General features: G+C 33.2%; 1 protein-coding gene across 2 annotated transcripts in view; it reads left to right on the top strand.

Annotated features, from left to right (window-relative positions):
* The first annotated feature begins 6,284 nt into the window (after positions 1 to 6,284).
* LOC149795872 (uncharacterized) overlaps positions 6,285 to 26,431 on the top strand; it is a 66,446-nt gene continuing 46,299 nt past the window's right edge. The window contains exons 1-5 of one of the 2 annotated variants that reach the window (XM_089965794.1): positions 6,342 to 6,372; positions 10,845 to 10,910; positions 11,795 to 11,862; positions 17,938 to 17,996; positions 23,543 to 24,473. In XM_089965794.1, coding sequence (XP_089821920.1) covers positions 11,844 to 11,862; positions 17,938 to 17,996; positions 23,543 to 24,473 — 1,009 coding nt within the window. In that variant the 5' untranslated portion in view covers positions 6,342 to 6,372; positions 10,845 to 10,910; positions 11,795 to 11,843. Of the gene's footprint in view, positions 6,373 to 10,844; positions 10,911 to 11,794; positions 11,863 to 17,937; positions 17,997 to 23,542; positions 24,474 to 26,431 lie in introns of both variants that reach the window. The other variant, XM_089965793.1, reaches the window with a different exon arrangement.

Here is a 26,431-nt window from a genome sequence, read left to right as displayed (position 1 = left end):
TTAAACTTTTGGAATGCTATATAATATTTGGATCAGTATAATCTCCGCTAATTGGTTAAGTTAGGTTACTTCTGATTAAATGATTAAATTAATGGATTATAAAATTGATTTAGAGATAACATTGTAGTACATAATATCTATTAGAATCAACATTATGTATTCGACCAAATAGTTTGTTCTTACGGCATAATTTGAAATTATTTTATTAAAATCAAACAATATTGTTTAAATGTAAGACAACTAATATTTCCATCTTATGCATGAGCATCCTATTTCTAAAACGGTAGAAATGACGTTTCAATGCAAATAACGTAATTAGTTGAATCATCTCTTTTTTAAGAGCTGTCATCCTGATATGTAGTACTTCATGAAGGGCTCAGTCAACATTCACCAAAGGAGCAAGCACCTTTATGCAGATAGTAAATGCCAAAGAAATATTTATCAAATGACAAAATCAGCATTATCACAGAGCAATGCCGCAGAATCCATTTCTTCAGAGATGGGCATCTACAGCACCATTTACACGTTATGGAATAGACGATCATCTTAGTTTCAAGGCAGATCACTCGTTGTCGACAGAATAATCCACTTTGTGAAAATATCCTATTCCTCTTTAACCACAATTTGAAGACCCACAACACCTTTTTGAAAAGAGACAATCAAACAGAACCTGTACCAATAAATGTTGGAGTATTGAACCGTAGTTTAGTTACACAAATTTGGCCAGCGTCAACTCCAGTAACAAAAGTTCAAAAGTTCGTACCTGCATTTGACGCAACTGTTATGTATATTTCTTTTAATTTATATCTGATTTAATTGTTTGTAAGTTCTTTTTGTTGTTTTTTTTATTTTTACAGAGTTTTTCCAGGGAAATAAATTATTTGTTAAATTTTTCAAAGCTTGTTGTTTCACTCTTTCTTAGTTTTTGAAATCGTAAGTGAAATCAATAAGCTTTTTCTAAAATGTCCTCAAAAGTGGAAATCTTTCTTTCAATTCCTACCCAGGAACAATCAGATCTTTAACAAAAAAGATGAAGTGATTCAGCTTGCCAGAAAATACGATCTTTCTGAGCTAATGGCATCCTTAGCGAAACAAGAAATAAGAAATAGTTTTGTTCAGTATTTGGTAGAAAAGAATGTTTTGGATAAAAGTGCTTTGGTTTCGATCAGTAAGTCTGTATCATACTCTGACATAAAAGTAAAGGAATTAGAAATAAAATAGAAGATGGAATTGGAGTTAAGGAAGCTGGAACTTTAGAAAGGAGAGAGAGAGAGAGAGAGACAAATGCACTTACAAGAAAAACGAATGCATTTACAAGGAGAAGAAAGAGAGAAAAAAGGACAAAAGCTGTTACAAGAAAAACAAATAGTTATAATACGAGAAAGAAGGGAGAGAGACAGGAAAGAAAGAAAGATAAACAAATGCAAATGCAGTTAGATAAGGAAGAGAGAGAGAGAGAGAGATGAAAATGCAAAGAGAGAAGGAAGAGAGGGAATATCAATTTAGAATAAAAGAAATGGAGCTGTATGTGAAAAGCAATACAAATTTAAGTTTTGATCTTACAAAGAACATTAGGTTAGAGAAGAAGATGTAGACAAATATTTTTCTTATTTTGAAACAGTTGCTGAAAATTTGAAATGGCCAAGGAAGCATTGTACTCAATTATTACAATGTGTAGTCACTGGTAAGGCTAGTGATAGTTACCGTTCACTGTCAGTTCAGCAAAGTGGTGACTATGATACGGTTAAGTAATGCATCTTAAATGGGTTCTGAGTTAGTCCTTGAAGCTTATCGGCAAAAATTCAGAAACTATAGAAAAGAAGCGGGAAAAACTCATGTCGAATTTGCTAGAGAAAAAGAGCAGTTATTTGATAGATGGTGCTTAGCCACAAAACTTGAACAAGATTATGAAAATCCCAAGATTCTATTACTTGAAAATTTCAAACAAGATAATAATTAAACCTTGGAAAATGCTGCTTGTGCTGCTGCTGAGCATTCTTTAACTCATAAAGTTTCTTTTGTAAATAATATTTATACTCAACAGTGTTCTGACAGAAAAGTATTTCAGCCTAATACAAGCCCTTCTAAAACTCAAACTGGCACAACTTCTAAAAATCAAGCTTCTGATAAGCTTGATTCAAGATCCTTGTCTCTTCCTACGTGTACCTATTGCAATAAAAAGGGCACGTTATTTCTGATTGCTACAAATTGAAATATAAGTATCAGAATCAAGACAGATCTATTCCAAATGTTCTTATTTCTAAGAGGTCAAGGTCACGGTCATGTATTGAAAGCAATATATTTGTTAGGTCCAATAAACCCCAGTCTGATTTTATTATGGAGAATTATGAACCATTCATATCGAAGCGTTCTATATGACTCTTGGGTGATTCGACCAATCCTATCCATATTAAAATTTGAAGGGACACACGAGCTTCTCAGAGTCTTTAATTGTCAGGTACTTTGCCTTTTTCTGAGAAGTCTTCTTCTAATGAGAGTGTTCTTATTCAGGGGGTAGAGTGCGTCTTTGCTGATGTTCCTCTCCACTGTGTAAATTTGTCATCAGACTTAGTCTCAGGACCCGTGACAAGCGGCACAGTGTATGTTTTACCCGTTCAGGGCATTCATTTATTACTAGGCAACGACCTAGCTGGAGACAGGATTGTGGTTAATCCATTTGTAACTGACAAGCCCTGCTTGGATCAGAGAGTCGATCCAATTGAAAAAGAATTCTCTGATAATTTTCCAACCTGTGCAGTTACCAGAGTTATGGCAAAGAATGCTCTTGATAATGATGTTGATAAGGAAAGTATTCCTCTAGCTGACACATGTATTCTTCAGGCTTTTGGTGAGGTCCCTTTCACTCGTTGTTTGGCTCCAGCAGAGGGTATTGATCACAGTAATCCTCTTTTAACTACTCAATCTCTTTATTCTAATCAGGGTGATAAGCGACAATCACTTGTCGTAGAACAGGAAAAAGATCCCGAGATCTGTTTGTTTCAAAGGGTCATTAGTGAAAATGAAACCACTTCAGTTCCTGCCTCTTATTTCATTAAAAATGGAATTATTATGAGAAAATGGTTACCTCCTGAGGTGCCTGTTGGTGATGAGTGGTCAGTGAACTATCAAATTGTAGTTCCAAAACCTTATAGACAAGAAATACTTAGTCTGACCCATGAAACTTATTTGGCTGGTCATTTAGGGATTAATAGGACTGATCACAGGATCTTAACTCACTTCTATTGGCCAAAAATCAAAAGTGACGTTTGTAAATACTGTAGATCTTGTCATACTTGTCAAATGGTAGGAAAATCCAATCAGAAGATACATAAGGCTCCTCTACAACCTATTCCTGCCTTTGACGAACCATTTAGTAGAATTATGGTAGATTGTGTTGGTCCCTTACCTAAGACCAAGTCAGGTAACCAATACCTGTTGACCATTATATGTGCGTCAACAAGATTTCCAGAGGTAATTCCTTCGAGGAATATTAAAACTTTGATAAAGTTTTTTTTTTTACTCAATTTGGCCGTCCCAAATCTGTCCAATCGGGTCATGGTTAAAGTTTTAGGTCTGGAACTTTCCAGCCTATTATGCTTAAATTTGGCAACCAGCAGTTCAAGTAAAAAGTGAAATTATGGTTTGACAGAACTACAATGGATGGAACTTTTGAGTTTGGTAATAATGGGTTTCTGTCTCTCTTGCTCATTCTTCAAAATTTCTTCAGTTTAGATATTACGGCCCTTACAAAGTTAAGAAAATGAATGAGCTAAATTATGATACTAGTGCTCCTGGGATCTAAATAAATTATAGGAGTACCAGTATATTGAAAGAGATAGCCGGGTTAAACATGCAATTAATTTAGTTGTACCTGTCCCACTCACTGAAGATTTAAGTGAAGGAATATCATCGGATTTAACTGATATGGGAGTGAAAAATCTTCGGAATTCAGAAATTATGAAAGATCTGGACCAGAAACTTTCACATTTGCAAGAGCAAAAAGAAATGAACTTAAACAGTTATTAGTTGAATATGAGCACTTATTTCCAGATGTTTCTACAAGAACAAACAAAATTTTCCATGATGATGAAACTGTCAGTTCCAAACCTATCAAACAACACCCGTAAAAGATGAACCCTCTCAAACAGGACTACTTGAAAAAAAGAAAATCAATATTTTCTGGAGAATTATTTTATAGCGCCCAGTAAAAGTGACTGGAGTTCACCATGCATACTTGTTCCAAAACTAGATAAAACTTTCCATATATGTACTGATTATAGGAAAATGAATAGTGTGACAAAAACAGATTCATCTCTAATGCCAATAATCGATGGCTGTATTGGTAAGATCGGGAATGCCAAGTATGTCACCAAATTTGAGCTTCTGAAAGGATTTTGGCAAATTCGACTAACGGAAAGAGCAAAGGAAATTTCGGCATTGGTGACTCCAGACGGACTTTACCAATATAAAGTAATTCCGTTTCGGATTAAAGGGTCGCCAAGTACATTTCAACTTCTCATTAATATGATTACCTCTGGTTTAGACAATTGCAATGCTTACATCGATGATGTCATCATCTACAATGACACCTCGAAAGAACATTTTGCAACATTTCGGAAGTCTTTGACAGACTCACAGATGCAAGTTTGACAATTAATTTATCCAAAACTGAGTTCTGCCGTGCTAGTGTAACGTTTCTATGACATATCGTGGGACATGGACAAGTTAAACCTATAGATGCTAAGGTCAAGGCTATCTCTGAATTCCCTGTGCCTGTAAATAAAATGCCACTGGTGCGATTATTAGGTATACCTGGATACTAAATGGAATTTTGTTCCAACTGTTCTAAAATTGCTGAACCCATGCAGATGTATTGAGTAATAAAAACAAGTTCCTTTGGACTGAAAATGTCAGGAGGTTTTTGACAAGTTAAAAGCCATACTTAAAAGCGCGCCAGTTCTTGCAGCTCCAAATTTCAGCCAATCATTTAAACTGTCTGTTGATGCAAGTGATGTTGGTGTTGGAGCAGTTTTGACTGAAGAAGATGAAAATGGTATTGATCATCCAGTTTGTTATTTTTCTAAAAAATTAAATAAGCACCAAAGAAATTATTCAACAATCGCGACGGAATGTTTGGCTTTGATATTGGCATTACATTTTGAAGTTTACATTAGTTCAGCTCCTTCTTTGATTATTGGGTTTAGTGATCACAACCTCCTTACTTTCATCGGAAAGATGAAAATTAAAAATCAAAGACTACTATGGTAGTGTTTTTTGTTACAGGAATGTAATCTTGACATCACGCACATCAAGAGAAAAGATCATTTAATAGCAGACGCACTTTCCCGTGTATAACAATGTGTTATTTCATATACACTGTGTGTAATTTATATGAGTTCTCTTTAACCTCATGTATAATTAGTATGTGGTAAAAAGAAAGCTTTATCATATAAATCTTTCTTTTTCTTTATGGGGGAAGTGTCATGTATATTTGATTTAATTTATATCTGATTTAATTGTTTATAAGTTCTTATTTTTTCATTTTTACAGAGTTTTTCCAGGGAAATAAATTATTTGTTAAATTTTGCAAAGCTTGTTGTTTTCACTCTTTCTTGTGTTACTGTTTATTTGAGCCTAAACGCGTAACATAGAAAAAGTTCCTTGTAGAAACACAATAAATAATCCAGTATCCTCTGTGACAGTGTGTGATACACATGCTGAGGTAGGATGCAAGGTATACTAATTTCTCCAAACTTTAGTACTGACGTCTATGGAGTCACAACTTGTACCGTGCTACCTATAGCCACAATTTGTGGCCAACAAAACTGCTCCGGTGGCCTAGTGGTTAGAGCATCCGCCTCGGATGCGGAAGGTCGTGGGTCTGATCCTCGGCCGAGTCATACCAAAGACTTGCAAAAAAAAAGTGGTACTAACAGCTGCCTCGCTTGGCGTTCGGCATTATGAGGTTAGTGTTAGGACTGGTCGGCCTGGTCTTAGGATAATGTGACTGGGTGGGACATAGTGCTACATGTCTGCGGCATGATGCCGCAGTGCTAGACATCACTATGAACTATCATACTGCAGACATTTTAGCGATATGACTGAAAAATTGTTAAAGCTAGGTTAAAAATCCAAATCATACACACGTCAAACAAACTGTACAATTCTTTCTTAAATTACTGCGCCGACACACAACCGATGCGTTGTTTTGTCCTGCAAAAATACCCGAGGTTGTTCCAAATGCAATAGTACATGTATAAGTTTGGTTTTTTCTCTACTGAACGGAAAAGACCAAGACATTCAGATCGCATATATTGATTACAAGAATCGAAGAAGCCGACTTTCGTTTTCGAAGACGGTAGCAGGATAATGGTATATTATGAATTTTTTTTACATTTCCGTTAATTTCCATTATCTCTTTGCGTCTGATAATATATTAATACAATTGATTCCTCAAATACTTGAATCAGACTGGGGCGACGGCATCTTTGCAATCCAAACATGGTTGATCCATTTCGTTCGCATCGCGTGGAACGAAGTGGTTCGATGACCCTTGACTAGCGACTTGGGGGCGGTGTGTGTGTTTGTGTGTGTGTGATAGGGTTTTTGGGTAGTCCTATAATGTAAGATGTATCACATGTTATTAGCATGAACCAATCAATTTTTTTATTATTATTTCAAAGATACCTCAATCAAATTTTGCACACATGTAATGCTAGTAGAAAGAAGCATATAAAAGTTTGTTTTATGAAAATATGTCAGAAATTGTGTTTTTTAATGAATTTTTTCAAACAACGTCGACTTAATAATGTTTAAGAATTAATTACTTTTCTGCCAAAAAGTGGTACCATACCCAGCACGATTTTATTTGTAGAGATATCAAAACCAAATTTGGCACATTCATAAAGATTATTTAGCTGTGTATAAAATGCTATGCTTTTTAAAATTTGGACCGAAATAGATTTTCTAGATTTTTTTATATATTATGATTATAGCAATTTTTTAACGGCTTTTTTTGGTCAGTTTGGGGCAAATGAGCTAGAGACACAAAATTGTAATATGGAGAGATAACCACATAAATGTTGCTTCACATAGACTTTTTGTGAAAGAACATTTTAATTTACAGGGCCTGTATTCAAAGAATGAGAAAATTATGGCAAAAATATTTGAACTTCCATTGTTTCAAAATTTGCAATATTACTACTTAACAATCCATGGAAAAAACAAGCAAATGGTGTTCAAGACATAGAAACAGTCTCTTTGTGTTTGTCTCCTTCTTATCTGACAAAAGTTGTCATTTCATAGCATGTCATTATAGAAGAAATGCAATATTCAGTAAAACCTGTAAATGGATTTTTGTCTATGTACAGTGGGATACATAAGGAAGGCATTTTTCCTTTGCAAAATACTAAATGTGACAGTTACCAACGATGCTAAATACTCTTTTAATTTAAATATACCCACACATCAAAGGTCAGAATGAAAGTTTCTTTTGATGCCACTAGGGCTTCCCCTGCTTTAATTTTTTTATTTTAAAACAGCAATGTAAGTGTGTAATGTTAACAATAATGTTGATTTGTGTTGTCTCATACTACACTTAGATACAGAATACTGTGACTTTGTTTAACCTTTCATTCTCCCTGTAATATTCAACCAGTCAAATGTTATAAGATGCAGAAACATAAAGTCAGTGTCCAAAACACAAAATGTCTTGGGCGGCTGACATCTTTGATTTATCAACTTCTGGTTTGCATATACATGACCGCTCAATTGAAATCAAAGTAATTTCAAACACTTGACAGTAATTACACATAAAATCTTTGAAGGCATATATTGTTAATTGATTGAGCTTCAAAGCTATGCTAAAATTAAATCTGTGCAGCAGCTATTGCTATGGAAATCAAGTTTCTAAACTTTTCAGAACGAGCAGAATAAATGATTCCAGTGGGTTTTTGGAACTTAATGTGACTGCACTATGAGTTTAATGTATCAAGAGTTTATATTCAGTGTTAATTTTAATTAGCCAATGAAAATAAAGGTAAGAAACATTGTAATAGAATGCCCCTGAGAGGCCAGTCAATGTGGACATGAAAGTGAGGCTGGGTTTCTTAATGCAGTAGGAGTTGTGTCCCATGTTGGTTCATGCTAATGTTATTTATGTTTAGCACCAAAAAATATTGTTATTTGTCTTGTTGGAAAAGATTTTGGGTTGATTTAGAAATTTGCCACCAGGGGTTCCAACTGTTCCTAATGGTGTATAAAAAGCACCTGGGCTTGTGTCGGTCAATGGTGATATAACAAATGTTCCATGAAACCGTCGCCAAAATCCAATCACTCAGCTAAATGTAGGTGTAAATTTTGAAATTTTGGATAAGAATATCTCCAACTGATTGGATAATGTATACAGGAATTTGACTTTTCAACTATAAAACAGGATGTAAAGTTAAGAAAATCCTAATATTATAGAGCCATATGTATCCTTAACTTGTTTGTTTTCTTTTTGCTTTTTTATAAATGGACCAAATATCAGACTCGAACTTCCATCACAAAGTTCTTTTATTTTATTTGGCACGTTAATATATTAATGTTGAATTTAAATAAAAATCTGTGCTCTGTAGTGGGTAGGGGATAGTACTGCAAGCTAAAAAAATTGGATTCTGATATAAGTTATTGTATTGCAATATATATATATATATATATATATATATATATATATATATATATATATATATATATATATATATATATTGCTACTAAGTTGGACATTGCGAAAACAAACTATCAATGTGCTTTACTGATCTGTAAGTTTTATAATAATACATGTCACGTTCCAAAAGCTATAGTTCTTTTTATTTTGGGAACATTGATGAAAGGTTGCAACTGCAGGATTAAAGTAAAGACCAACCTTCACAGATGGATGATATGTCCATAGCAAGATTATTAGTAAACTCACTTGAATAAGTCAAGGAAATTAAGCATCTTAGGCATACTGTTAATGAGTTATGAATTTTATTCTTTACATTTAAAGCTAAAAAGTGAATTCAGAATGTACTGTTTGTCTACTTACTATCTGGTTCAGGCATATTCAACAGAGTGACTGGTCATCAGCCAGTAATAGTCCTACAACCTAAGATGTATCACATAATACGTTTATTTTTTTAGCACCAAAACATAAAGAACATGTGATACATCTTCCATTGTAGGACCACATCCAGTAATAAAGCACATGGCCAAGTTTTTCCAGTGTTCTTTAATAATACCAAGCATTATTTTCATTAAGCAAAATTAGTTCCAAAACCACTAGTGTAAGTAATTTGTGCTGATGACATTTGTGATATAGTAGTATACCCATAAATACCAATATTTCCATGTATTGTTACATCACCAGTCATGGGCAAAGCATTCTCATAATTTGAATGAAGTCAGGTGATATTTCATTTTGTTCAGATGAATTTTCAGTCTTAATACTATCTATATTCATTGAGTTTATTATTGAAACACAAGTGTGTTTGTGTACATTTGTGTATAAATTTTGGATTTTTAATGTAGCTTTACAGGCAGATGCTGTAACCACTACGCCACCAGAATGGTCTAAATCACAAGATTCAACTTTGCTTTACAAATCTGAAATAAATATGCAGATTTAGGTAAAAATAATATGCTTTTTGCCTCAGAAACTGTTGTTGGTTTGGGTTTAATACCATTTCTCAGTGCAATATTTTTATATATGGTGTCCAGAATACCTTTTGGAGGAAGGACCTGGAAAAACCCATGGGAGGCTATGGGCAAGCTTTCTCACATAACCACATTGGCTGAGCCCAAGACTTTAACCCATGTGGTGAGATGGGAGATGGCAATGATCTGTAAAGGCAAGCACTTTAGATCACACAGTCACCCAGGGCCCTGTAATACCACACTATTACATACTACCAGTATTACGAAATATTTGTATGATTTGTTGTCATCAGGAATGAGTAACGATGATATATAACATCAATTATCTTTTCTTTGGAATTTAAAAGTAAAATTCTTGTTGGGTAATGGAATATGATGCATGCATGCTAGTTATATAATGTCAGTTATCTTTTTGTTAGAATTTAAAAGTATAATTCATGTTGGGTAATGGAATATGATGCCTGCTAGTGCTGAAAAAGAGTATTTGAATATGAATTTGTTTGGCAAATTGTCCAAACTGAAACATTGTATTTATATATTTCTTGTATTATTTATTTACGAAGTTGTTCACTTTTCATGCAACTCATGAGTTACTCAAACTTTTAGAATGCCTCTCCTGATTCATTGTGCTGCTTGTAATCATACTATGTACATGCATTCAAACTGTATTCCTGCAAGTCTGGTAACCTGACTGGTAACATGGACAAACTGTACTCCACTGTATGGGAACTTAATGAATTGTATTCCCAGGACAGACAATATGAACTTTTTGACAGCTTCTCTTGAGACATTAGTGCCATTGCCAGCACTAAAATCTTGGGAGGCAATCAGAATTTTCTTTTTGTTTGAAACTTTGAATATTTAAAGTTGTTCAGTAATTCAGTTTCACATAAAGCATTTAATGTAATGGCTTTGTTTCTTTGCAGTAGTATTTCTTTAGCAATCATATGAAAGAAAAGTAGCAGTTTTAAATTTTTATTAGGTAATGATGGGTTAAAATTGAGTGTACTTGATGTTTCTTATTGAGTGTTTGTATTATAGAATAATTTTGAAGACTATTAATTCCATAAACTTAATCAGACATGTATAACTACTTCTAAGTGCTAGAGTATTAATACCAATTCTAAAAAGTGAAGGCTATTGGTTAATCTTGCCTTTTCAATTTTAAGAGCCGAATGCAGACTTGGAAAAGCTCACCCAGTTAGACCCAGCTTTAATGAAACTTCTCAGCCTTGGTGTGTACTCAATGTAATTTTTTAAAATCAAAAATATGTGAAATCTAAGACTAGTTTTCAATACAATTATCCATGAATGTGCTGGTTGTACAATTAATAGTATATTAAGATAGCAAAATCTGAATGAAGTAGAGATCTTCTGTGAATTCACAATGGAGCCATGCTTAGAAAGGCTGTATGTGTTGCACGTCTATTTAATGTGGGTACATTACAATAGTCTTTTAAGTGTTTGTTTTCTTTAAATGTTGTCTACTGTTTTCATTGTATAAGGGTTATGTTGCAATATGGTAGACAAGATAAGTCTATGTACAAGACAGATAGGTTGCAAATATTTACAGCATTCATTCACAATTCTGGTTTTATGGTGACTGATTGAAAACAAAGTTGATGGTAACAATGATAAACATGACATAGGGATAACAATAAATATTGGAATATGAAATATATATAGGGTATGAATATTTGATTAGTAAAGTCAGGTATTCATTTCAGCACTAATGCCTGCCTTGTTTATAAGAAATACCAAACAGAAATGTCTTAGAGTGAGATATCAAATGGCAGTGAATAAAATTATTTTCAAGTAGCCTGTGTTTTCAGACCCATCATTTGGAAGATTAACTCAGACACAGATCTGTAATTCCTCCATTACCATGCAAAAAGAAACCGTAAAACCAAGGACATTATTGAGTATGGTTTGTAAATGAAAGGAAATTCAATGAAACTTCTGAGAATTTGATAAATGATTGATGACTTTATTGGGACATACTAAGCACCTTCTCAGTGTAGCTACTTTTTAAAGTAATGATTTTTTTGTCATGGTTTCTTATTTTATTCATGATTTCTGGTAAGTACCTTACCTAATTTTCATTATTATCTCATTTCAGGCATAAAGAAATATGATGTTCAAAACTTGAATGTTATGAATTCCTGACAATGGCAGAAAGAGGGACAGGTTATTATTCACTTGCCAACAATATTGGGATGGAATATTGATTGTTCATCGGTCCAAACATTATTTCCTCATTATCTTTAACCTTATTTCACCTACACTCATGCCAGTCATTGTGCACATGGCAGCATCTCAGGGAGAATAACTCTGTGATAACTATTTTGTTTTAAAGTTTAGGGTAACATATTTAGTTAATTGACAAGATATCAAAAGATGTTTTCTCTGAAACTCTAGGTCTTGGACAGTCACATTTTTTTGTGGTTTTGGGTTTATAATAAAGGAAAGAAATACAGTTATCCTTTAATCTGTGGTATGATGTAAAATAAGATAAACTGGTGCATCTGAATATATATATATATATATATATATATATATATATATATATATATATATATATATATATATATATATACCTATTTATTGTTGATATTTATTGCATTTCTATACACATAAGGCAGAGCATACTATGTTACGATATTGTCCTTTTGCTTGTTTCAATTCCTGCACAATAACTTGAGTTGTCCACTATGTACAGTTACTAAACATTGTAAATCGATTGCATTTAGCGTAAGGAATAACCCTATAGATTTTGAGTTAATTTTTTTAAATTAAGAAAGATAACTGACAAGGTTTATATCTCACTTTTGGAAATTTTGTTGCCATAACCTGGTGTTAATACAACTTTTGTTCAGTGGTAATGAATCAGTCCTGATGATCAAGACAAATTATTGTTCATGTAGTAATAATTTTCTACAATAACTTTCTTGCACCATTATTTATGTTATTGAGAAGAAAAGTATTTTTTATGTTTCCAGGATATTTTAAGGGAAGGTGGGGTATAAAGAATTTTTTTTAAATTGCTCATCTTCTGTTCATTCATGTTTAGTTTAGCTTGTCAAGCTTGCATGAATTTCAGCCGAATTTCAGATTAGTAGTAGGACAGTTAAGGTTATAGGTAAAGTTTTGATTTTTAATATCTCTATTACACCTTTCACTTTTTAATGACTTGTTTATCTTTATATAACTTTAGAATAACCAAACAAAATTGAATTCAACAGTTCTAGGTCAATTTCATTTTCAGTGTTTCTTACAAGTTATGATAAAGTAAGATAAGAATACAAGATAAGAGATAAGATAAGAATTCTTTATATAAGACTGCATAGTCTTTACATGTAAATTAAATTATAAAATATAAAAATATTTTAAACATAAAGATCATGGCTGTCACTTGTACAATTATACAGACACATCCACAACTACAGAATAGGCATGGCATTGTTAAGATTGTAAAATGCTCCATAAGTTAAGTTACTTGGAATGGATGGACATTAGATTATAAGGCCTTGAAACAAAATGGCTTAAAGTTACTATATATATCGTATATTTTATTGTCCATGTTGTGGAACATGTCATGTATATCCCAAATTATGTAACATGATGCAATTACTCACAGCAGTTCTAAACTGATAATTAGGTGCTAAGCATGATTTATAGACATGTCAGAAAGGTCTGTTTTATATGTACCCTTATATTGATGAACTTGAGTTGGATTTACAGCATTTCACAACATCCGTTATAGAAAGTTATGGCCCTTGATTGCCCATCTTCTAACTTTGGTTTATGCAACATAAATTAATCAAGTTTTTTTTATTTTTTTATTTTGAACCATAAAAGCATGTATTTTTATATTTCTATGACTTAAATGAATTTGATTTATAGTGTATTATGTATTTAGAAGAGTTATGGCCCCTTATAGACTGTTCTCTTTACTTTGCTTCCCCAACATCACATTACCAAGCACTGCAGTTTGCTATTTGAAAAAAAAAATTGTCCAAAAGTTTTCTTACCCTCCAAAACATAATTTACAAGAGTTATCACCCCTGATGACTATTATTTCACTAAACTTTGAGTTTCTGTAGCATGATACCAAAGACTGCTGAATTTCAATTAAATTTGTTATGCAGCTTTATTGTAATAAGACCTCAGATGAGTTTAATATTCAGCCTTAAGTATTTTAATTTGGAGGAGTTATGGTCCCTGATTTTACAGAATTCTCTACTGTAGTTTCCTCAGCATAATTTTACCTTGGATTGTTTGAATTCAACCGGATTTTATTTGCAGTTTCATATCAAAGTATATTAATGCCTGAATGTTAATACAGATAACTGAAGACGTTTCCTCATATTTCTTGTATGATGATACATATATTATATTTTACATGTTAAAATAGCTTGTAAATGATTTAAAACAAAAGTGCTATATCACTTATACTTTGATAAGTTGCCCAACTATGACTGAATTTCCCCCAAAAACAATTTTTGTAGTCTTTATTCTCTTCTATTATTTACCTATATGATATTTCTTACAAGTCTCCATGTTTGGTGCTTTGTGACGAATATGCTATTTAAATGTGTAGTTCTTTTCTAAATTTAACATTAATTAGAATTGTTTTGTTTATTTGTTCCTAATATTGTATCTAATGCTGTGAAGTTAAAATTACAAAGTGTATGCTTATTTTGCAGCCACCTGAATAGTTGTAATTAGATGTAGTTATAGCACGATCATGCAACAAATCAAATAGTGATTCTTCTAAAACAACATAACTTGTCTTTTCGGATTTCCATTTTGTGTAAAAGAACATTTGTAGGGAGAATTCTATGGGAATTTATAAATTGAAATTATTTAAGATAAGTATCATTTGTATACTTAGGTACCAATAAATATTTGTTCTTCTAGAAAAAAGCACTCAAGTTCATTAAGATCATTTCTCCATTTATCTTTAAACCTTTGGATATACATTTATTTTTCAATATAAGTCAGTAAATAACAACAAGGCTTTCAGTTGTTTTCTGTTGAAACTTTTCTCTAGTCTCATCTACTTTATTGTGTTGGGAGTGGGCTGCAGCAGGTGGGGTATATTTATGTTAGGAAACCTTTTTCCAAATTCTAAATATGTACAATTTGCAAATCTTTGATACAGATAAAATGCTGTATGCAAAAAGTTGCAGAACCGATGGTAACTATTTGTTTTGGATTGATGGTACATGGAAAATTAAAGGGTGCAATCAATATGATATATTGAAGAAATTTTACAGTATTAATGACCTGAACCATTTTTTATTGCCTGATATCATTATATCAGAGGCATCCAACCTTGCATCTTTGATGCAACCTTTAATTAATTTACCTATGCCCCTTACCAACTCAGATTTTCTGTAAAATATGTGCACATTTTCAGTCTGAGGATTCGGCATCCAGATGAAATTTGTTGAGGGCAATGTGATACAATTTTTAATGTAGTTCTGCATTGCGTGATAAGTCAGGATTTCAAAATGATAACCTGGAGAGAAAATGTCCTCTTGAAAAAGCATAGTTAAAGAAATATCATTTCAACAGAAGTATTTTTAATAGAAATCCAAGTAAACTTGACAAAATAGTTCATCAGAAACAATCTTAACATCTTATTACATAACAATCACCTTTATTAGCATCATGAAATCATATCATAACAAGACACCAATGTGGATCTGAGATGGCTCATCTGGATGACACCTGCCTAAACACCAAAATGCAAGAGCAATTGGATAAGAAATATAGGTCAGAAGAGTGCTTTCCATAGAAATTTCTATCATTTCTTTTGTTGCACATCTTATTAAAACATTTCTTTTAAGGTTTCTCTGGGCTTTCAAACTTGGATGCTTTCTGTCAAAGGTCAAATTTTGTAAAGTTGTTTTAGAGAAAAAGTTGCCAATATTTTTTTCCATGTGTGGTAACATCATTTGAAAAAGAGGGCAAATTGGCATAATTTGTGTAAACGTGAAAACCCTTTCTGCCAGGGTGCTTTCTTCTGCATGTGATAAAATTCTGTTGAGTACTTTTGAGAAGACATTTTATGGATTTTCTTTTGTAATAATAGTGGCCTTATTTGAGGCAAATAAGCATAATGTGTTTAAAATCGAAAAGTGTTCATGCAAGTATGTTTTCTGTCAAATATGGTCAAGATTTCCAGAGTGACTTTTGAGAAGAGATCATTGAAAGGCTTTCCCAGTTTTAGTAACATTAGCTCATTTTGATGCTGGACTGACATCACTTATAAACAAACTTAAGGGACTTTATCCCAGAATATTTTATATCAAATTGGATAAAATTATGTTGAGGGTTTTTTTTCTTCTAAAATTCATTTAAAGGTTTTCTATTTTAAGCTTCTTGAATAAGTATTATTTGTAGACAGTTACAATATTTAAAATGCTAAAAGTAAAAAAGCTTTGTAAACACTATCATGCATAATCTTTAACCTCCTCCTCACAGCTGATTTGAATCCTAATTAACAACGTGTTAGAAAGTCTGGAAGACCAATAGTAAATTGGAAAATTTGATATTCTTTATTCATTTGTTCACCATGTCCCTGACAGCTGACACAAATTATTCATGTGTACTCAGTATCCACATGTTCTGCAGTTATCTGTGATATCCCATGACACAAGTGTATAAGAAACAATTTGTGACCAGTTCGAATATTTTCAATTTCATTTTCATTTCTTAAAAAAAATGACTAAATGAAAATGATTTGAAAATTATGATTTGGTTTGGTTTAGTACTTTACATCACAGCAACACAAGTAGGTTTTTGACTGCCAAGGCAACTGAAGCAAAGTGCCTTGCCCAAGGACACACATTGACTGGTCCACTGATATATTTCAGACATGTTCCTTATTTGTCTGAAATGGATTGAAGTGAGTGTTGAAATCCAGTGATTTGGTGTGACTAAAGTATCCTATATTTATTTGTCTGAAATGCATTCAACTGAGTGTTGAAAGCCAGTGTTGTGGACTGTTGGTACATTATCCTTTATTTATTTGCCTGAAAGGCATTGAACAGAGTGTTGAAAGACAGTGATTTGGTGTGACTAAAGTATCCTATATTTATTTGTATAAAATGGATTGAACTGAGTGTTGAAAGCCAGTGATGTGGACTGTCGGTACATTATCCTTTATTTATTTGTCTGAAATGCATTGACCTCAGTGTTGAAAGCCATTAATATGGTGTGGCTAAATTATCCTATAATTATTTGTCTGAAATGCATTGAACTGAGTGTTGAAAGCCAGTGATTTGGTGTGACTCAAGTATCCTATATTTTTGTCTGAAATAGATTGAACTGAGTGTTGAAAGCCAGTGATTTATTTGTGTCACATAAGTATTCAACATTGATGTTGGCAACTGAATATAGTTATAGTCAGCTTTTGATGCAAGAATCATACCTGACATTCAGTCTCAGAAGATATTTAACTAGCACAAATATAGTCTGCTTCAGAAATTTTGAATTAATTTTTTAATTTATGTATTTAAGTCTGTGAAAAACTGATTGTAGCGTCATAAGGTCTGCTGTTGTAGTCTCAAGCTCCCTGAATATTTAGTTTATATAAATTACCATTTTTTTATTAAAAAAGTGAATGTCATTTACAAAAAATCTAATCAAATAGGATTTCAAACTCAATAGATCAGTTACTGTAATACAGGTTTTACTTACACACAAAACAAGAGGTTGTAACTACTTTTTTTGACTTGACCATTACTGATTTAATGTGTATTATCCATTCATTGACATTGATTTGTTCAGGCCATATGTTTAGTACAGTTGGAGAGTTTTCCTAATATGTTTCATAAGGACATTTCATGTATCGATTACCATAGCCATGCCCACTGCCTTAAATTATTATGTCAGGGTGAAGGAAAAATATAATTCGGTGATTTGTGTGCTTCTCTGGAGTGTAATGTTTGAACCAATGAAGATATTTTGATGAAACTATATATTATATATTGACTCTACAGTGTAATTTAATTTTAGTTATACCCCCTTTCCTCAAGTTAATGTCAAACCAAGATATAATGTAAGTCGGTGGCCTTTCTAGTTATCCAAATATGTTACTTTGTGTTACCACCACAGATGAAACTTTATGCATGTACATGCCTTACCTTGCAATGATCAAGTTCCTAATTGAAAGGCCAAGGTAATTAGTAGGGAAAAGGTCACAACATGAATGTATTGAGCCATTTGTAGTACTTTTGTTTATCTTTTCAGGTAGAAGGCTACAGGAGAACAAATATAGACCCCATGAAGTAGATACAAAAGATGAACAGGTACATGGGTAGTACAATGCAAGATATCTGTCATGAGTTCATATTGCTGGCAATAACATTTGGTCTGAAAGAAAACATTTATTTGATATTTACTTTGATGCTATCTAGTATTAAAAATTTTATGTTTGGATTTGATAATGAAAAACTTGTTTAAACATATTCACATCCTTTTTATCATTAGATCAATGTTTCTTCTCTTGAAACAATTATATTTTATACAAATATGTAAGACATTTTCCTCATATACACTCTGCCATTATATTTGTTTGGTTGTTTGATACTTAATGGAACAAGAACACATGAAAGATTGTATAATCTTGCAGAAGTTGGAGTAAAGCACCTTTTCCAGGCACACATCTTGACAGCAAATCAAGCCTGAGTTGAGAAAAATGAAATCCACACCCTTTCTCATTAGTTATCTCTGATTTTGATTATAACTACTTAATTACTGACCAGGTCAAACAATAGTAAGATCTGAATCTGAAAATTGTATGACCTGAACTGATTTAGAATTCTTGTAAAGTAAATATTTTTGCAAAATCTCCATTTATATTTACAAAATGGTTACACCGTATTTCTCCTGCCAATGAACAAGTTGCCTAATTTTGTGTAAATCTGCTTAATGTCTGCTGAAGGAGTAAAAGTGCAATGATGCTAATATAATATAAAATCTGGGTGAAGTGGAACATGCATGAAAATTAACATAGACATATAAAAGAAGAAGTGTGCAAGACATCAAAGTTTCAATATTTGTGTATCAAAATTAAGTGTAACTGCATGTCTTATTGATTAGACTGGTTACATTAACAGTTAACCTTATTCTGATTCATCCTTTTTACAAGCCTGCCTGGGAGACTTGATGGTTCAGTTGATGGAGTGTCGGACTCTTGCCAAGCCAGGCCAGCCTGGGTTGGTTGCCTCTGTATGTTCCTAAGAAAGACACTTAGCTCTCATTTCCCCAGCATGATATAGTAAAAGAAAATACTGGTTTTCATTGGTTTGCTTTTTAATTAAAACTACATTGTTTTTATACCAGAGTGAGGAAATGGAAACTAAGTGTCTTTCCTAAAGACACACCAAGAATACAATGTGTGCTGGTCTGGCAGTTCTTGAAACTATATCCTTTAGAATCCAAGAATGACACTCTACCAACTGTGCTATTGCAGATGTCTTAAGTAAAGTACTGAATGTTCTGTTATAAAGTACTGAATGTTCTGTTATGAAGGTAGAAGTGTTCACTGTTTTGATGTTCATCCATCTGTATATACTCTATTGTACATCCATCCTTCTTGTTACCTTGTTATTTTCATGCAATCACATTAGTTTTAAGCCATCAATGATTACCAGACTTTGTGTATGGCTTGTGCTTGGTAAAAGAAAAAAATCCTATTGATTCTGGGATCAAAAGGCAAGATCACTGTAACTGCAATTGAAAATGTTTTTTTTTTTGGTCACACAATAGGTTTAGTTTAAAATTAAACACGTGGCTAATTTTGTGGATAGTTTGAACTTGGAGTAAGGAAGAAGCTTATTGACTATTTTGAGGTCAAAGCTCAAAATAATTGTGCTTGAAAAATGATAAATGTTTGCTGTACAAACACTCAAGTTCACAACAATGTACCTTCACCTATGTGTGTGGAAGGCTTTCACTTTAGGTAAGAAAAAAGCATATTGACTTTGGTGTTAAAAGGTTAAAGGTCATGTAACTGTCTGTATGAAGAAAAAAGTTTTTATATAGTACCATGAGTTTGAAACCACATTACTTTGACCATAGTTTGTAAAGTGCTTTCAATAAAGGTTAGATAGAGACTATTGATTTTTGGGGTGTAAGGTCTAAAAGATAAAGATTTTGCACATTGACTTCTGTTCTAGAGTAGGTTCCTTGACTAAACTTTGCTGAGGGCTTGCACATAGTGTAAGAAAAAATCCCAGTAGATTTTGGGGTCACTAGGTCAAATATCAAGGCCATAGCAAGTCTCATCAGAGCATAATTGTAAGTAAATTTTGTTCAAGATTGCTTATAGGACAGCTCTCATTATTTTCATATTTGTTTTAATCATGGTTGAAGTGGGATGGTGGTGCACAAGGTTAAGAAAGAGTCCACCAATAATCACCTTGCGTGTCCTTAAAGAGTTACTGCAGCTTCTTGCAGAGAATAGTTCCACATTCCATGCTTTCTTTCTTGAAGAATCACATCTTACAATGACCACAATGTGGATATGGCACAAGTGAAGTGGGCATCATTTACTATTTATAATCGTAGCAAGTTATCTATGCCATTGTCCCTGTAAAATAATAGACATATTTTTTGTTCTTCATTTCTTCTGAATCCAATTTTTGATACCTGTAATATTAATGTCAGTCACACTGTAATTTGCATGAAGCATTTACTTTTGTTGTTTTTCATTTACTTTTCAAATGCTGCATATTTATTGGATTTATGAGCAATTTTTGTTATGATTAAAAAAAATTGGAATAATAATTGCAGTTCTTTGATAGTTAAAATTTGACATTTTTAAAATAGAAGTTACTAAGATCTTTGCTGCAACAGCTGATGAAACCCATGTTTGTTAGTTATAGGGAAAAAAAACTTGCAGTATTGTTAATTGTATAATAATTGTCTTGATAATGAATGTTTTAAATGCACTAGGTTGGTTGTTAGTGGTTGCCTAAAATTGATTCAGAAGAGGAAGATTGGGGGCTTAATGTGTATCTCTGAGCTATCTCGACATCATGATATATATCATTAACTAGTAGTTCTATTATTATCTAAATGTAGACTGAAAATACATTGTACTCAGTCATCAATTTCTTTCACGAGACACTGATATGGAGAGCATTGGTTTAATCATATATATCTGTACTGTATTTTCATAGTACATGCATTTCCTTCTCACCCTCTCAAAAAATGTACAAATAATACTGTATAATATTTTAGGAAGATTTATATATAGCCACTAATTTTAAAAAAAGTGATGAAATAGGTAAAACTTGGTTAGCATGTCTGTGTGAAGCAGATACATCACAGGTAAAGACCCATGATTTTTGGTGAAGATGCTCTTAGCTGCATGCATATTAATGTTTTTCAGTGATATCTTTTCTTTAAAAATTAATTACTGAGTCAATTCATAATATGGAGAGAGAGTGTGTGTGTGTGTGTAGGATGTGCATTGTTGCTGAGAATTTTATTATTTAAAATTAATCTGAAATGGGAAAGACCGTGGAATTAAACTGTAAGAATAACAGAGAGAAGGGGGGACAAATGGCAAATGACAAGATTAAAGTCTGCAAACAAGTGGGTACACGCAGTCTCAAATGAGAAATCAAAAATCATGTGAGCTGTACTGTACTTTGACCAAAGACAAAAGGTCAAGGTCTTTGAGACCCGTTTATCAATAATCGTGAGAGTCAGCCATAAGAGAGTGAAAGAGAGAAATAGGTTTTGCATTGTTACTGAAAACTGCACAGCAGATACTGAATTAAACATAAAAGATAATTGTATTATGTTAAATTAACCCTAAATGGGAAAAGCTGTAGTATTAATCGGCAAGAATAACAGAGAGATGGAGAGACAAATGGCAAATGACATGATTAGAACCTGGCTAAGTGAGTAGGTACATTCAGCCTTAACATCATAAAAATAGAACATCAAAACCTATTTCATTTTAAGTTACAAATCAGCTGAAAATACCATTTATCAAATCTTTGGATTTCTGAGACAGAAAGAGAGAGAGAGTGACCTGTACACATAACGTCTAAAGACAGATTACAAGACTTAGCTTATTTTCACCAAGCATTTTATGATAAAAGATAAGTTACATCAAAACATTTTAAATCAGCCTTTTTTCCTTCTTCAGTTGCAGATTTGAAATGATTTGATATACATCTGTTTTGGTTTCACACTGGCAGAATCACACTGGTACTCTGTCCCTCCCATGCTCCTCCCTCCACTCTTCCTTCTAGCTCCCCAGAAAATCCCTGACAATTTTAGGTGCTAAGTCAGTTGGAGATGTTTAGCATCCTCACCTACCATAGTGCATTGCAGTGCTCTTTACACATTTCTTTATGTGAAAAGCATGAACAAATTAACATTTTAATATCAGCAATAACTGAATAAGTAAACTAGTTAAATAGTGACTAAACACTAAAGACAGAGAAAGAGTTTGATGAGTTTAACTCTGTATAATATAATATTCTCCCCTCAGGACCCCATGACGAACAAAACTATAGTATGTTCATGAGGATAAAAAAATAGTAAAAGATGCTTAAATACATTAAGTATAAAAGTAAAGAGTATATCTAATGCACATTATCAGAAAAAACTGGAGTACATGTATTTCAATATTTACAATGGAAAATAAAATTCTGTAAATCTTTGCACCGAGAGATGGTGGAGAATTAGACGTGGAATCACGACAATTTTCCAACATGATAATTCATTTCAGCAATAAAATTTAATTCAGTATTATTGTGGACAGTTAACATATTTTCAATGTTAAAATTGCTGGGCTATAATAATGGGTTAAATACAACATTCCAAGTCAGAGGACAGTATGTACCAAATTACTGCTTAGTGACTAAGCATGTACTTTGCATTTCAGTATAAATTTGGTGTGTTTTCTGTTCTTTTTTTAAATATTTGAAATGGTAGTGGTTGTCATTCAAAATTTAATTGCCCATATCACAATGGATTACTTTTTATGTGATGCAAATGCATAATTTTTTGTCATGAAAGAGGAGTGCATGCCTCATCAAATCAGCATGCACATAGATTCAGATTTCTTTGAATAAGTAAAAATGTAAATTTTCTAGAAGTGTCATATATATTTTCTACTGATTATGACATAAAATTGTTGTGCGACATGTTTAAACTGAAATAAATTTTCACATCCGTAACTGCAGATAGATACTGACCAACCTTTTCTAAAAATGTGTATTAATTATACAACCTACTTTCAAAATGTTTTTTTTTTAATTTTCCAAATATATTTTTAATATTAAACTGATTAATTATTTGTCTGGCATCCAGTTGTAAATCACTGTTTCCATGGGTGGTCTTCATTCATTGGTTATTCTAGTGTCAGTCAGTTTATGTCTGCCAGTCCCCACCATGGTGGAGGTGTGCAACACCTGCCTGCTGAGCTGTGATGGAGGCACTTCCACTGCAGGGCAGCATGTAGGGGATTAGTTGCCCAATTTCAATGGGCAGAGAAATGAAAAATCTTATGAGATGTACTGCACTTTGACCAAAGACAAAAGGTCAAGATTTATGAGACCCAATGATAAATTATCTCTAGAGTCAACAATAACTTAATAGTGCCTACACAGAGGATTATTAAACATGGGGCAGCAGTTGCTAATGTTTCTTTCTTTTGTTGGTATATAGTATATTGTCATCAAATCTGGTTGGTGAGTATAGAAAATTTACATATAGTTGTTTTGTTACAATAAGCATATCAAGCTTAATACAACTTTCTTTTGAAAAATAAGTATTTGCACATATAATCCAGATTTATAATGCTATACAGTACTTTCTGGTTTTACAGAAAAAGGAATCTTCCGTCTGCATTGCAACAGTACACAGTGTGTCTGAAGTTGAATTCAGGGTTATGGAGATACTTGGAAATGAATTGATGAAAAACATAAAGTTTTCATGGAAAGACAATTGCATTTTAATATTTGGACCTGTCATGGTTGAACCATTTATCAGTCAGGTCATAAACAGTATGTTAGAAGTTCTTAAGGGCAAACAGTTTAATGAGATGTTTTCCTTAGATGAAGAGGAGAAGAAAGTTGTGAGAGATGTGATAGAAGAAGTGCAGTCCAAGGACACAATATGCATATATGATGAAAAGAACAGTCAGATAGTGGCTTATAGTGACATAAAGGATGACATTATGAAATTTAAACACAAGCTCAAATTCAGGAGTGGAAAGGTCAAGAGAAGTCGGAGAAGATATGTTAATAAATCGCAAGCAACAGAGGTTCCTGATGAATGTTTCAGGTCACCAGTTAGGTCAGGAGGGCAAGGACAGCAGTTTTCTTGGTCAAAGGATGCATCTGATGTAGAAGTATTTTACACCAAAGAAAATATTAAAGTAGCTGTATACAAGGCAGACATTCTCAATCTACCTGTTGATTGTATTGTGAATGCTGCTAATGATACCCTGAATCATGATGGTGGGGTTGCCAGGGTGATAGCAGATGCTGCAGGCCATAAACTGGTCCAGGAAGGGGATGCAATAATAAGGGAGAAGGAAAAGATCCCAGTTGGTGTTCAGGTGACTACAACAGCAGGGGAACTTCAATACAAATGTGTTATCCACACAGTGGGACCATGCTGGTCAGATTATCAACCTCATAATCTCCAAAAGGTCATGGATTGTGAGGAAGACTTGTATGCAGCCATCTTTGGATGTTTCCTTGAAGCTGAAAAGAATGGCTGTTCTACAGTTGCATTGCCAGCTGTTAGTTCAGGTAATTAATCAGACCTTTCATTGTTTGATCTCTGTTCAGCTAAATTTTGTTTATTTATTGCTGTGATAGGTCCATCCATCCATAAGGTCATACATTTGTAACGTTTAAGGACTCCTCATTAACTGTTAAGGTTTGACATATTAACATTAGGTTAGTGCTGATTTGTTGAGATTGAAACTTGGCCTTTTGGTTTGTTTGAGTCTACAAAGGAACTGGTTTCTCTTCTTTGACAGAAGGGATAGATCACTGAGCTCTGACAGTGAAGAAGCTACCAGTAAGAAGGGATTTATTTTTTTTGACTTTTAGATTTAGTCCCTGGGTCATAACTTTGAAGTTAATGAGACCCCCCTTCATATAATGACATGTACACATGCTGGGCTTAAAGAAGTCATGTTTATACAAGCAACTGATATTGATACAGGAGTCCATTCTTACCAAAATGGGACTGAATTCCTGGATCATAGCTGGAAAACTAACAAGATCATCACTTTATAACTCTGCATACCTGCTGGGCTTGAAGAGATAAGTTGCACATACACAGGTTACATGTGTCTCAAGCACATACCATACCTTTAGGGACCTACACAAGAAGAACTGCTTTGGAGTGGATGTCAAAATGGGAAACTGTAGATATAGATATTTTACAAACACAGAATTCTAGTTTTGGCAAGGATTGTATTTCCTGGCTAACCCTGTTGATGCATTTTCCTGGTACGCGGAAAAAAGATGTACATTTAAAAATCCTTGTACTATAAATAAGAAACAAAATACTAGTTAATGTTAGGCAGTATCTTCTCAAGGCTTTTAAAGTAATTGTCAGGCCTGAAAAATTACTGCCAATAAGCAACATGTCTACAATCTACCAACATGGCTTGATTTCAGAATGATATTCTTTAAGAAATTACACAAACATTTGTAATATCACACAACTCCTGCTACACAGTTCAAGATAGGGACTTCAGACCTTGGAATATGATTCATGGTGTTCATTAGATGTGCAGATACAGTCTGGAATTTTGATGAACCCCTTGAAGTGAGCTTGGTTATGCAGAAATTTAAAATAATTGAGAATTGGTTTGTATGATCACTATCCCATATGTCAACACATCAGATAGGGGTTAGAACAAGGTTCTTTGGGGCATACAGTTGTGGGCCTTGTGTCATGACTAAAATTGACCACAACATCTGTTCTTTGTGACCCTTCAATTGGCCACAACATCTGTTCTTTGTGACCGTTCAGGACCCAGATTCTAGGGGCATGAAATTTGGTAGATTGTGAGAGCAAATAATGGGATATGTATTTTACAAACACTCTAATATTATTCATCAAATTACTGATGTGAAAATAAGAGGTGTGAATAATGTACAGGAGGAACAAAGGTGATAATGAACTGATGAAATACATATCTGTTAATAATTTTGTTGATTGGAAACCATTGGGTTTGGGGCTAAAAGGTTAAGGTCACAGACTCAAATGTTAAAAATGGCTTCTGCACAAAAAATTCAGTACTTGACAATGTACTATTGCTAAAGTTTGTGGACTGCATGCTTGCACATTGGATAAGAAACAAGCCTATTCAGTTTGTGGTTCATAGGATACTGCTACCATCTGAGAGAAGAACATGTTTTTGAACAGTAACTTCAGCTCTAGACCACATACCATGAGCAAAGCTTCTGGATAGCTTGCATTTACGATAATAAACTGGCAAATTTTTTATGGTTGAAAGGTCAAATGTCAGATTGACTGTGATTCAATGATTGGATTGTGCAGAATACCTTTGATCTAAGTAAGTTCCTTGATCAGTACTTTATTAATGGTTTGCAGTATTAGGGTAATAAAGAAACCTTTAAATTTTGGGTCTAAAGGTCAACGGTTATGGACATGATAAATTAAATTGAAAATATTAGTTTGTGGTACTGATGTGTTTGCAGTGGAAGGTCATACTAATATTAGTTTG

This window comes from Sinohyriopsis cumingii, chromosome 7 (assembly GCF_028554795.1).
Source record: "Sinohyriopsis cumingii isolate HCF-2022 chromosome 7, ASM2855479v2, whole genome shotgun sequence".
Taxonomy (NCBI): Eukaryota; Metazoa; Mollusca; class Bivalvia; order Unionida; family Unionidae; genus Sinohyriopsis; species Sinohyriopsis cumingii.
The sequence above is the reverse complement of the archived record's forward strand: the minus strand, read 5'-3'. Positions and strand labels throughout refer to the sequence as shown.